The 13,644-nt window shown below is 39.0% G+C and overlaps 1 protein-coding gene across 3 annotated transcripts in view; it reads left to right on the top strand.

Moving 5' to 3' along the window:
* The window catches only part of GPD1L (glycerol-3-phosphate dehydrogenase 1 like), an 84,727-nt gene extending 71,465 nt beyond the window's left edge, over positions 1–13,262 (top strand). For all 3 annotated transcript variants that reach the window (XM_073333365.2, XM_073333366.2, XM_073333367.2), the window contains 3 exons: positions 4,002–4,235; positions 4,847–4,953; positions 10,664–13,262. In XM_073333365.2, the coding sequence (XP_073189466.1) occupies positions 4,002–4,235; positions 4,847–4,953; positions 10,664–10,760 (438 nt within the window). In that variant the 3' untranslated portion in view covers positions 10,761–13,262. The remainder of the gene's footprint in view (positions 1–4,001; positions 4,236–4,846; positions 4,954–10,663) is intronic.
* The last annotated feature ends 382 nt before the right edge of the window (positions 13,263–13,644 follow it).

Below are 13,644 nucleotides of genomic sequence, written 5' to 3'. Positions count from 1 at the left end.
ACTATCAGCTTAATTGTGGAAGGACAATGTGTTGTTAAAAAAGGCCTCTGAAACCATATGCATCAGCATGATGAGGGACTCCATAAACTTACTGTCAAAACCAATGTTGGATTGCAAGTTTTAAATTATTCTTTGTTGGTACTGACCCTCACGTTACAAAATGCTCATATGGTCATCAAAGTCTGGAGCTGCAGCATACGCAGTATGCGTAGCCTTTTGAAGTTAATCAAACTTGCATTTCTGAAGGGCTCTGTGTGATCACACTGAGTTGCTTATGAGAAGATGACTTTCCCATCTGTTCTACAACAGTCCCTAAACTCTGGGCAGGATCAAAACTCAACCATCTTCTTGGGCTTCAACTTTAACAGACATCTAAGCAATAAGATAATATAAAGTCCAGTCCTTGCTTAGGACTGCTCTGCCTACCACTTAGATCTTCTCATCTCAGACCCAAGATGTCTCTCTCAGGGCAGACCCATTCAGAAGCACTTCCTCCTTTTGTTTGTATTCACTCCAGCTGCTGGGCCCTCCTTGCTTACTTGAGATAGCTGGCAGGTAGTTGTGTTCAAAGTTGAGTTGTTGGCTCCTATGTGCTGAGGTGCCACCATGGAGTGAGACCCAGAGTCACCTGCAGGTGACCTTTTTTTTTTAGTGTTTGGTTTAAAAAAAAAAAGCTTTTCAGTAGTGTTATTTAATGTATTTATTTAATTTTAGCTTGGAGCATTGAGTTACTCTTAGTTTCAAGTCATCATAAAGGCAACATTTTAAAATCATGAACCTGCAAAATAGAATTGCTCTTACTTTGTCTCCAAAACTCCACAGCTGTATGCACAAACAGGTATTTGCACAGGTAAATTGAGTATTTGAGCTTGCAAACAGATAGGCACATTTCTATTGTGCATAAATATGAGTTCCTGCAAATGCAATGGATATGCATGTAACTGAAAATATAGGGGCTTTAGTGATAATAGAGCTCAGGATATCTGTGCTGCTGCATATTAATGTCATGTATATTAAATCTTATAGGCAGCAGATGGTACTGGAGCTTGCATCTGTCAAATAATTTAATGGAACCTTGTCAACAGGGAAAAAAGAGTTTATTGATTGCTGCAAAAGACAAAGGAGCATCTTAACTGTCAGAGTAGGGACCACTAGAGTGTATGTTAACATTGCCGTTACTAATTAAGGAGAGACAGTGTGGCCTAGTAGACAGAGCATTAGACTGGGACTCAGAGGACCTGGACTCTGTTCCTGGCTCTGCCACTGGGTCTGCTGGGTGGGCTTGTGAAAGTCACTTCGCCTTTGCATGCCTCATTTTCCCCCATTTGAAAAATGTTGATGATACTGACCTTCTTTTGTAAAGTGCTTTGAGATCTACTGATGAAAAGCACCATGTACTAGGTGGTGGTATTATTATTAATTATTATTATTATTATTTATTTGTCTTCAAAATAAGACTCTCTTGTCTTGTACAGATCTTCATTAAACTGATCTTCTAATGGTCTCCAACCTTTTAAGCTAGAACAGAAGTTCTCTGATTGTGATTTGTGGAGTATCTGGCTGCTCTTGGTGAGAGCTTCTTCTTCATATATCCAGCAACTAAATTATATTAAAAGAAAACAAAGTGCATAGTGCTTCCCAATATCGCTTGCTGGAGTTGCCACATGGGTGTTCTGCAATAGGAAAGGAGGAATCTACAAGACACTCTGTGGACCACGAAAAATTTGAGAGCTCCTGAGCTAGAAGTTGGCGCCCCAGTAGCACCTTTGCCCAAAACAAATAAAGTAGCACAAAAAACAAATATTTTCATGCATGCTTTTAAACTTACCAACTTAAAAAAGTCACGAACAAGCTTTCTTTATACATGTCCATTCTTCACTGAGGACTGTAAAAGAAACCAAGCTTGATATTTCTGCGTAAGGTCCTGCCCCCAATCTTTCTTGTTCCTCAGCCATCTGCATTCAATACAGGCTGTTTTTCCTTTTGCCTGCATGCTGCCTAGGTGCCAGCAGCAGGATAAATGAGAGCTCAGGAGAGAGAGTTTTCCTGCTCCCAGCTCCTTTACCCACCACCACAGTAATCCCTGGCAGCCAGGAGGAGCAGTTGCAGGGGAAGTCCTGCTTAGCCCTGCAGCCTTGGGGTGGAGCATTCTTAGTCACTTGGTGGGGGTAGTGCAGAAACAGTTGGCACATAAGATCTGTGAGGGGAGGGAGAATGCTCAGTTCTGAGGGACTCTTCAAAGAATTTAGTGGCTGAACTCTTTTAAGCCTATACTGAGCACGAGTGAACTGAGATTTTTTCAGAAGCTTATAACTTTCGCAAATTTAAGCGAATTTTCATTGGGACAGCACAAGGCACAGCCCTGGCACCAAGACAAACTTTCTGCCAATTTGCAGGCCCCTGTTCCAAAGCATTAGTTTCTGAACAAAACAGCTATGGGGTTTTTTTTAAAAAAAAATATGTGCAAAACAATGTATTTTTTCCCCTAACCTTATTCTGAGAAATGGCTGAAGCATTTATCTGATGCTTCCTCAAAAATTGAGCCTAAGGCAGACACTTGACATGGAAAATTTCAGCCCAGATGGTTAGTTTGAAGTTATAACTGGAAACAGAGAAACTGGAAACGGAGAATAATCAAATGTGTTAGGCAAACTTAACTATAGGCATTGCTACCTATAATATATATATAGAGAGAGAGAGAGAATTGTCATATCTCCTTTCATTAAGGAGAGGTCAGAGAAAAGTGGAAATACAGAATCCGGCATGTGAATTCATAAAGTAGCTGTATGAGGCTATAATATCATAGGTGTACCTATGTTATGAGGCTGTGTGTGCTAATCACTTCTTGGTTACTTGCAGGCTACCTGTCAGAATGTGCAATGGCAACATTGTAGAAAAGGTCTAACAAGCTGATGCTTTCAGAATTAAAACATGCACACTGTTTTCCCTGCTCAAGCTGGTCAAGGCCTGCTTAAAGCACTACAACTAGCTTTCCTATTCTCTCTGACAAACAAATGATGAAAGACAAAAGCAAACAATTTAAGCACTCTGGGTCAAATTGTGGGTCATGTGGGCTGAGCAGCTTTGAAATAGAAAGAGTAAACAAAGCCAAAATAGCAGAAATTGGAGGCTAACGTTCGCCATTCATTGACATACAGCCTTAAAAAATAGTGAGTGTCCAGCAGACAAGTGGTTGGCATCTAAAGGGAAGTTTTGTGCTATATCTGCATCATACTGTTCAAAAACTGTAGGGAGAATGTGATGGAGAAACACCATAAAGTAATACTGAATCCTTCTGCATTAAGCTTCACTGTGGTGTCTTCAAGGAAGACAGTAGAGTCAGACATGATCAGTACACCTGAGAAATGCATTCATCTCACACGTCCCCAGAAAATGTCTCCAGTTTGGCCAGAACAGCAGCCTGTGCTAGTATCAGGGAGCAGGGATGTAAAAGGTGACAGAAAGAGGGACAGGTTGTGGCAATGCAACGTGGCTACAGCTTCCCCTTCTGGGGAGGTGAAAGGGCTCAGTGCTGTTCAAAAAGCAGGTACCATTAGCCAATAAGCAGCTTGGAATCCCCTAATGGAGAAAAGGATGTAGCACCTGCCAGTGAAATATCAGCGGAGTCCAGGAGCACAAACACCATCTCCCCTGCATGGGGTGGTCACACACACACGCACCATAAGGCACAATGATTGCTCTAGCTGTGTAGGTTGTAGACCCCCATTTTGACTGGCGCAAAAGGGTGTGTTCAAAACCTACCTGCACTAGCTTGGCTGAATTTGGCTCCTTGGTTTTTTGACTTCCCTTACAATATTCTCAACTTTAATGTTGTATTTGTGTTAGCTTTTGTATCTAATCCAGCCATCTAGCTAACACAAGCGAGCTGATATTTGTATATGTGATTCTTACCAGAACACTTGCACTCTCTCCCTTTGTAACTTCAGAGGTTCTCTAAACTGTATCTAATTTGCTTCCCACTGTTTTTCTCCTCTCCTTAGAACATTGTGGCAGTGGGAGCCGGGTTTTGTGATGGCCTTCGCTGTGGTGATAATACCAAAGCTGCTGTTATTCGACTTGGCCTAATGGAGATGATTGCTTTTGCAAAAATCTTTTGCAAGGGACAGGTGTCTGTTGCCACTTTCCTGGAGAGTTGTGGAGTTGCTGATCTGATCACAACGTGTTATGGTGGCCGCAATCGGAGGGTGGCTGAAGCATTTGTTAAAACTGGGAAGGTATTGTACCAAGGCCTGTCTTCGTCTCTGTGTGATGGCTAGCATTGCAGAAATCTATGTCATAGGAGCACTAGGTTCAGTGCTGACTTGTTACTAGAATACTGTGGTTATACTAGTCACATTGTAATCAGTTAACATAGTCTTGTCTCCCCGCCTTTTGTCCTTTAGTGTGTTACCATAGAGACAGTGTTGCAAAGCTAGAATGAATGAGGCAGTTCCAAAGAGAAGGAGAACTGGAGGTAGGGAGTAGGGGAAAGAGGAAGTTTACACACAGGCATGTAGGTAATTACCATTATGAAAACCATGGACTGCTTTTGGAGGAAGTGTTAGGATTCTTCAATGACACTAGCCAGCTTCTCCCATCAAGTCTTCATGCATCTTAATACTCATGTTGAGTGACTGTTCATTTTAGTTCTACCACCCTCAGCTGGGCAAACTTTGGGAGCTGTCTCCCCATGCTGAAGCAGTAGTGTCATCCAGGAGAGGAGAAGACCCTTATCAGGGCTTAATAACCTTCTTATTCTTCATAATATTCTTCAAAATGGTGTCTTAGGTTGGAAATACCTTGTCATGATTAACCTTTTTTTTATTATTTTTAAAATACTGTTAAGTCCATTGAAGAACTGGAGCAAGAAATGCTAAATGGCCAGAAATTGCAGGGACCACAGACTTCGGCAGAAGTATATCGTATCCTGAAGCAGAAAGGAATGGTGGATAAGTAAGTAAGAGGACATGGGGCATTTATTTTGTTTTGTTTTGCCCTCCATTTTTTCACTCTTTGTTTTTTGATCATTGTGAGACTTTTGCTTTTATGTTCAGGAAACAAAGTAAAATGCTGACAAAGTGACTTAAACCCCAACAAAATGCATACATTTTAAAACAGCGAGATTAATGTGACCATAATATATATACTAGAACTAATGGTGTGGGAGCCTATATTTAAACTCTGAATGCTCTGCAATTTAATCCTCCATTTACTCAGAGATATCTTGGTGATCCCATCTGCCCTAGGCAGGAATAAGGTAATGTAGGAGAGGAAGTGCCCTAGATTTTAACATGGAATTTCCTAATCATATGGTTTGCACCCATGGAAATTCCCATGGAAATAGGAATTGTACTTCTTTACTGCGCAGATCTCAGGGATGCCCCTTGCCTCAGCTCTGCTGCCTTTTCCTACTGGCTCTTGCCTACCTCTGAACGGCATGACTCTTGCAGGAGCCTTGTTTCCATTCACTTCCCCTCCCATGGGCTTCGCCTGGATTGTCCTCCTTATACACGCTCCTCCAGGGTTGGGTTATGCAATGCGGACCAGAAAGCAGCATAAATTAATAGAGCCAAAAGCAGGGTGGTTGGGGTTTTAGCAGGGTGGTTGGGGGTTTTTTTTGGTTTTTTGTTTTTTTTGTTGGGGGTGGAAAGAGGTGGGGGGAAAGAATCCTGAGGAGCCCAGCTGGTTCCCCTCCTCTCTCCAGATTGGTAGAGTTGGAGTTCCCATGAATGGGCTTCCATGGAGTCACGAGTCCGTGGAAGACTGCCACGGAGGCAGAATGTGGAAGAGAGCATGGGGCCATGAGTACAAGTGTCTGAGGATATGGCCTAGGAGGCATAGTGGCATGTTTGATTTGTCTTTGCCTAGTTTTGACTTCGTTTTAATCTTTTCCCAGAATAATCTTGAGTTTCTCATAAGGGAAGTATTTAGTTTTTTGACACATTTTGTAGACATTCTTGATGACTTGCCTAGAATAATTGTCCTGGTGACTATTGTTCTGTTAATTGCTGCTGGTTATAATTCAGAAATGAAGATTTGTGGCTACTAACAGAGTAAGAATAAAGACAAAATTGGTATCTTTCTGAAATTGGGAGGGATACTTCTGAACTCAGGGCCTCCTCCTGTGAGGTGCTCAGCATCTTTCATGGTCTTGCTAAGTGTCCTTACCTCCCAACAACTTCACTAGGAGTTAATGGTGTTCAGCACCTTGCAGGGTCGGGCCATAAGAGAAAAGCTGCATCGGTTTAACAATGCTTGGTCCAGGTTGTAGTCTCTGGAATGTACCATAGGTAAAACCTATTGACCCTATTCAATCAACTATGTTTCTGCATCGGCTGTTTGGCCATTGATTTGTACAGTTTAAGAGTGCTTATTCCAAATCACTTAAATGAAACTGCATACAAAAATTGTAAGGTATGTATAAAGGATGGCAGCTCAGTGCTTATACAGCTTGACAAATCAAAAAGGAAAATATGGCATCTAGTATATTGATTTTTGCTGTTTGCTAGACAATAGAGGATCTGAAAACTTCTGAGGCAAAATTCCACCATTTAATCCATATTCACAACTGCCCCAATAGCCTGCCTGCAAAACTGGTTGATGTACTTCTGAAGCAATGGTAGGGACTCAGTTTCAGGTTCCCTTCAGTACATGATGCATTAGTTCACTCTTCATTGCATTCCAATAATTTACCAGTGAGAACTCCCTGATGCGGAAGAGAAATATCTTATCTGCATAAGATTATAACTCTCACAGGGAAGCTAATAAACAAGGGAATTGTTTGTCAAGCCTGATGTATCTTCTTGTTAGTTTCATGTATAACTTAAACATATAAGCAAGCATTTACTTAAGGTCTGTGTTAACTCACAATATTGCAGAACTGTAAATAAACAATAAACTAAAATATAAAGCTGAGCGTCTTAATAAACCCTGTAGCTCACGAAAGCTTATGCTCAAATAAATTGGTTAGTCTCTAAGGTGCCACTAGTACTCTTTTTCTTTTTGCTAATACAGGCTAACACGGCTGCTACTCTGAAACTTAATAAACCCTGTAAACAGAAAGACCGTCCAGTAGCTTTCTTGCTGGTAAAATTTGTTGCTTATCTCCAAGGAAAAGGAGCCTTGTTACTAAAATTCTGTTTAACTGACCAGCTGTATGTAGTGGCTGCTTTCATCTCATAGATGGGTCAGAAGCATGGATAGTAGCTTTGATATTGTGGTTCTCTTTCCTTTGTGACACCTAGTTTACGGTAAAATAGAATCATCTAACTTAGTATTTCCTGGTACAAAACAAAGCAGGTTCTCCTGATGTCATTTATTCAAGAGATTCTGCATGTGCGTGATTCCTAAAGCCATATGTAGACTGTGTTTAGTAAGACTTGGAATGTGTTTTCTTCAGCTCTTCCTTTTTCAGATGAGGCAAAATCACAAAAATGAACAGTTTCGTCAGTTGATTGGCAGTCCCTTTTAAAAATTATTTTTGGCAGTTTTTAAAGTGCAATTTTTTTCATGCACCATCTGCTTTTCTATGTTTTAGTACTACTTCTAAAAATAAGGCACAGAAGTCCTATCTCTGCAATGTATGCACAATTAAGCTGGTTGGGGGAAGAAAGCTGTTTAGAACAATCGCTTTCAATAGTTACTGTTTGTAATGCTCTCTTAGACATCTTAAAATAAGTTATTTTTTTATTTTTCTGCTTTTCCGTTTGGCAAGTACAGAGCTGAACACAGCAGGTTTTTTTTAATCGGGATGACATGAAGTAGGCTATTGTTTATTTCTCTGCTTTTGTCCTCATCCTAAAGGGTAGTTTTAAAAACTCATGTAAATTTTTGCTGGATGATACTGTCATTCTTGGACACTTGGGTGTAAAATAGTATTTTTGGATTGTGTCAGTTAGCGAAGTTATTTCCAGCTGGTTACTACACAGACCCCCTTCTCATTCTCACTATTGCACCTAGTGGAAGCTGAATGATCCTATTTTAAGGGCATTGGCTTTTTAATCTAATCTTCAAACATTTGCTTAAAAACTGTGCAGTATACTCTGGTGCTTTTCAAAAAATAAAAATTTAAAACATAGGGTTGAAAGTCTAGTAAGGGTAGCGTGATGGGTTGCATCACAGAAACCCCTTGGGGGCTGCCAACTGATGTGCCAAGACTACTTCTGCCCCTGCCTTCCCTGCCAGTTTGGGACCTCAGAACCCTGCCGCGTTGTGCCAGACACACTTGCCGGCCACAAACACAGACCCACGTCTGAACCACATCCCATAAACTGCAAACTTAACTGAAAGCAGCTTAAGAAGTGTTCCTGTCTTTAACGCTCAGATGCCCAACTCCCAATGGCATCCAAACCCCAAATAAATCCATTTTACCCTGTATAAAGCTTATACAGGGTAAACTCATAAATTGTTCACCCTCTATAACACTGATAGAGAGAGATGCACATCTGTTTGCCCTTCCCCGCCCCCCGAGGTATTAATGCATACTCTGGCTTAAATAATAAATAAAAAGTGATTTTATTAAATATAGAAAGTAGGATTTAAGTGGTCTCAAGTAGTAACAGACAGAACAAAGTGAATTACCAAGCAAAATAAAATAGAACACGCAAGTCTATGCCTAACACAGTAAGAAAACTGAATACAGATAAAACCTCACCCTCAGAGGTGTTCCAGTAAGCTTCCTTTTACAGACTAGTCTCCCTCTAGTAGTCTGGGTCCAGCAATCACTCACATCCCCTGTGGTTACTGTCCTTTGTTCCAGTTTCTTTCAGGTATCCTTTGGGGGTGGAGAGTCTGTCCTTTGAGCCAGCTGAAGACAAAATGGAGGGATCTCCCCAGTGTTTAAATAGACTTTCTCTTGTGGGTGGACACCCCTCCCTCCCCCTGTGTAGAATCCCGGCTAAATGATGGAGTTTTGGAGTCACATGGGCAAGTCACATGTCCATGCATGACTCAGAACTTACAGGTAGCAGCCATGGTTCACATGCTACCTTGAACGTCCTCAAGTAGGCTTCTTATGTGGATTGGAGTCTTTCAAGATCCATTGTCTGTTAAGTGCTTCTTGATCGGGCATTTAACTTGCACATTCCTTTCTCAAGAAGCTGACCAATGTTTACTAAGGCTACTTAGAAATCAAGCAAGTACACAGCCAATATTCATAACTTCAAACACAAAAATGATACATGCATACAAATAGGATTAATAGATTCAGTAGATCATAACCTTTACAGAGATATGTTACATGGCATATGTAGCATAAAACATATCAGTTATGTCGTATATACATTTATAAGCATATTTTCATAAAGCCTTATGGGGTGCAACATCACTGGTAGAATTTAGGCCTCAATCCTGCAAACTTCTATGCAGATGCATGGCTGTTTGTCATATGGAGGCTTGTAGATGTCCGTGATACCCAACAGAGAGAGATGCACTTTGCAGGATCAGCATGTATATTTACAGTGTAAGTTGGCTATAGAACTCTTCATCTGAAAGGTAGTTGCAGAACTAATCCCTTTAATGTTCCCAGATGCACATTTCACATGTAGTATACATGCTTTTCCTGCCTCTAGTATTGTTGTCACCATTAACTTAAGCATTGTCATTTTTTCAGTAAAGTGCTTCTGAATTGTGCTTACAGAAATATTCTCTGTGATGGAGAGCAGTAAGTTGGTATTAAAATGTTGTTTGAAACAATGGTCCCATCTTAAATCACGCAACTTCTCTGAACAGCCTGATAACTAGCAATGCAATACCTGTACCCATCTGAAGCTTACTTTTGCTTCATACAAGTACAATATGTCTTGTGCCCATCTCTAGAAATGATCACACATAAACAGACATTCCTATGTCAATTTTAGGCCTAACATTTAAGATTTAATATTTAAAAACAAAAATCCCTTAAGGCCAACAGAATTCTTTTTTTTTTTTTTTTTTTTTATTCCTACAAAAAGTTTTGCAAGGATTTTAAACATTCTGTTGTGGTGCTTGCAGCTTAAACACTGTAGCCTTTCAGATCTAGAAAGTGAAATTGACTAGATCTGTTTTCATTATCCACACTGAATATAAAAATAAATAGGTTTAGGATTTTTAAAAATTCTTTGTTTTAATAGTCCTTTAATGTCAGTAAAACACACATGGAAGTTTTATTTTTGAAAACGTGGCCAACTTAAAAATAAATAAATAAATAAAAAGTCAGGCTCCTATTTATTTTAAGGATCCTAAAACCCATACTTACCTGTAGACTTTTACATTTGAAAATCTTGGTCTATGATTTTTAATCTGATGGGATCTCTGAAAAATTTGTGGTATCCTAATTTTTTTTTATACTTGATCATTATTTGAAAGGTTGATCTTTTCTGTTTGTAGCTGAGCATGTGGTAAGATGATTGCAAAAAAATAGTGGCAAGCATTTGTTTTCATTTGTGAAATAAATGAACTGTCAAGTTATGCATAACAATGTTGCAGGATCCAGTATGGCTTGATAATGATTAGGCTTTTGAGGGCCTGAAATGTATGTAGGTATTGTATATATTCTGCACTCATCATCATAGCATGAGTGCCTTGTAAATTCCAAAAGAAACACACAGATTCTCAGGTGCTCTCTTCTCTACCTAACAAGACATTATAGATTAATCTTATGTTACTTTTTTCTTTTCTTTGCTAGGTTTCCACTGTTCACTGCCGTATATCAAATCTGCTATGAAGGGAAACCTGTTCAAGAAATGATATCCTGCCTTCAGAGTCATCCAGAGCATATGTAAAATGAATTGTGCAATTATACTAATGCAGCTTCCGCCTTTCAAATTCATATTTGGGTTCAAGTGGATGTAAGCATAAGCTTCATAAGAAGCTGCACATTAGGCAACCATGTGAATGTATATGAATTTCTGTAGTTTTTTGGACACAATTTAACATTGTAATGTACTGTCATCTTGGTGTCTATCATTTTACTGGCTAAAAAGCAGGTGTTTTAAGATATACAATGCAAAACTTGCACTATATATATATATATATATATAATATATATATATAGTATGCATAAAAATATGGATGCATCTATTGTATTTCTACAGTACAAGATACAAACAACATTTAGTAATCTTTCATTCTGAAATTCCTCTCTCATTAAAGACCCAATCCAGTACACACTAGAGTCAATGGAAAGAATCCCATTGGCTTCAATGGGAATTGGTTTGGGCCCTGATCGCCCCAGTAGTGTAAGCTATGTCTACTAAACTTGATTTTATTCTGTAATACACATCAAGACTTTTTACATGTTTGCATGCTTTTTGGAGATAGTCATTTTAAGCAATATTAATGAAAAGCTAGTTGTAGCAGTTATTCAAGGAGGGAGCAGTGGAATAGCATTTTAACTAACTGTGTTTAACAGTATCATATGATTTTTAGACAGTCTCAAAATATCAGACTAGTTTAAATCAATTTTAAAGGGTATTTAATCTTTTAAGTGTAACATATTTTAAAAGGGTACATTACCTCCCCCTCAATTTTTATCCCTTTCTGCTTTTATTTTTATATTTCTGCATTTCTATCTTTCCCTTGCTGTTTCCAGGTATTACGCTGTTCTAGAATTCTATTAGGAAGGACAAGCAGAAGGATTTTACCAACACAGACTCTAGTATAGGGGCCCTGAGGTTCATTCATGTGCTGTCTGATTCCATTTATTTTATTTTAGGCCAATTTTTGTGCTAGCCGCTGCCCAAAACTGTCACGCTCTTCTAGCTTAACCTTCAGCTGCATACCACACATGGGGGGATTTCCCAGTACTTCAAGTTTGTGTTGTCTGTTGTCAAATGAACTGTGCTCCTTTATGCTAACTGCATCCATTTCAGTGCCTGCCAGTGACTGATGTGTCAACTGTTCTCTATTGACTTGATCCAACTTCTACTGAAGTAAATGAAAAAGTTCCCATTCTTTAATTTGAAAGACTCTTGTGAGGATTGGATCAAGCCTTTTCTGACCAATCTGTCTGAAAGCTTCTCAGAGGCCAGGCTGCCTCTCTCTGTTCCCTTTAAGGAAGGAGGGACTGGAAAGGTTATGGGGGAGGTCAATTTGAATGCTTCTGTTGCACAACTGTTGGGGTACTGCTGGAATATCCTTTGTAGGAACATTTTGAGGAAAGGTAGGGGGATGGATGGATCTTTCTGGCCCATGAGTTTATTTTGTTTAAAAGAAAAAATGAAATCTAGCCTTAAGGATCAGGCGTATGGCTAGGCATGTGAAGGGACAACCCATAGTTGAGATCAGAAGAATAAGGTTTGTCTAGAAACTGATAGAAGCCAGCACTGAGCTAATAAGAGAAGTATCTTGCTGTTTGGAATACAGACTCCTAATCTCTGAGCAAGATATGGATTGATCACTACTTGCTGTTACCAGCTGTGTTGTTTACAAGCCAAGAGCTTTGAGCATGAAACCTTTATGAAGCTTTAAGATGTCAAGGTATAGGCTTAGGAGTATCAGTCACCCTTGCTTAAAGTGCATTATATAGCTTTGGATATTTTTTACTCTGAAATAAGAAAGAGCAGTAAGGCACCTTCATGTAAACAAAAAAATATTTCCGAACAGGGGCTGGCATTTTGCATATGCCAAACCAACCATTATGTTTTAAATTATTTTTAGAAGATCATGTGAATGTCTACAAATATGCAGGGCTACAAAAGATCATTTTATTGGGGATGTTTTGCCTTATTTTTCTGAACATGGTGCTGAATAATGGAAAGGGTTGGGGTTAGTTTGAAATGTATGGGGCAGTGGAATTTTGAGAATTAAAATCTCTGATAGAACTGATCTGTGAGAAATTTGTGCTCAGCCCATTTAAAGGACATTTTAGTAGTTGGAAACATTGATATATTAACGCACATATGAAGCATACACTCCCCATTATAGCATAACTCGCAGTGGGTTTGCTTATGTTAAATTATATTTTTTAAAAATCCACCAAATTGGGTGGATTTGACTTTGTATTTTATTTTTACATATAGTATGTAGAATAATACAATTTTGTAAGATACATAAAGGGCTATATAAGCTAAAAGTGGTGAATTATATGTACTGTAGGATGGGGTATTTTTTTTTGTTTGTTCTCATGCTCTTTCCTCCACTTAAGGAGTTGAGCATTTTTAGATCTCGTTTTTTATGTAAACCCAGTCAGTGACAGAGCCAGAGGGAGGTTTGTTTATTGAATCATTTTCTCAAATCTACAGTCCACTCACTTCCCCAATAAAATGCAAAACTTCTATAATTAAGGAATTTATCTTGTTTTCATTTCTGTCAATATTTATTATTCCACCATTTCTATTTCTTTGTCGTTGTTGCTTGAGAATTTTTGGCTTGGCATTATTTTTTTCATTAATATTTACTACTAATTATGATACTGAGAGATATAGATAGATAGATATAATCCGCACTAAAGGATAAGGGACCAGTTTTGTGAACTCTCTTTTGCTTGCTACTGGGAGTAGTCCCGTTAAAGACACTCTGCCCAATAGTAAGTTGTTTTTTTTTCAGGATCAGGTCCTAAATTTGTATCTTTCATGACTAACTTATGAACTATCACTAAAAATCACTAAGGGAACTGCATTCAGTCTTCTAATACACCTCTACCCCGATATAATGTGACCTGATATA

Source organism: Lepidochelys kempii, chromosome 2 (assembly GCF_965140285.1).
Source record: "Lepidochelys kempii isolate rLepKem1 chromosome 2, rLepKem1.hap1, whole genome shotgun sequence".
Lineage (NCBI taxonomy): Eukaryota > Metazoa > Chordata > Testudines > Cheloniidae > Lepidochelys > Lepidochelys kempii.
The sequence above is the reverse complement of the archived record's forward strand: the minus strand, read 5'-3'. Positions and strand labels throughout refer to the sequence as shown.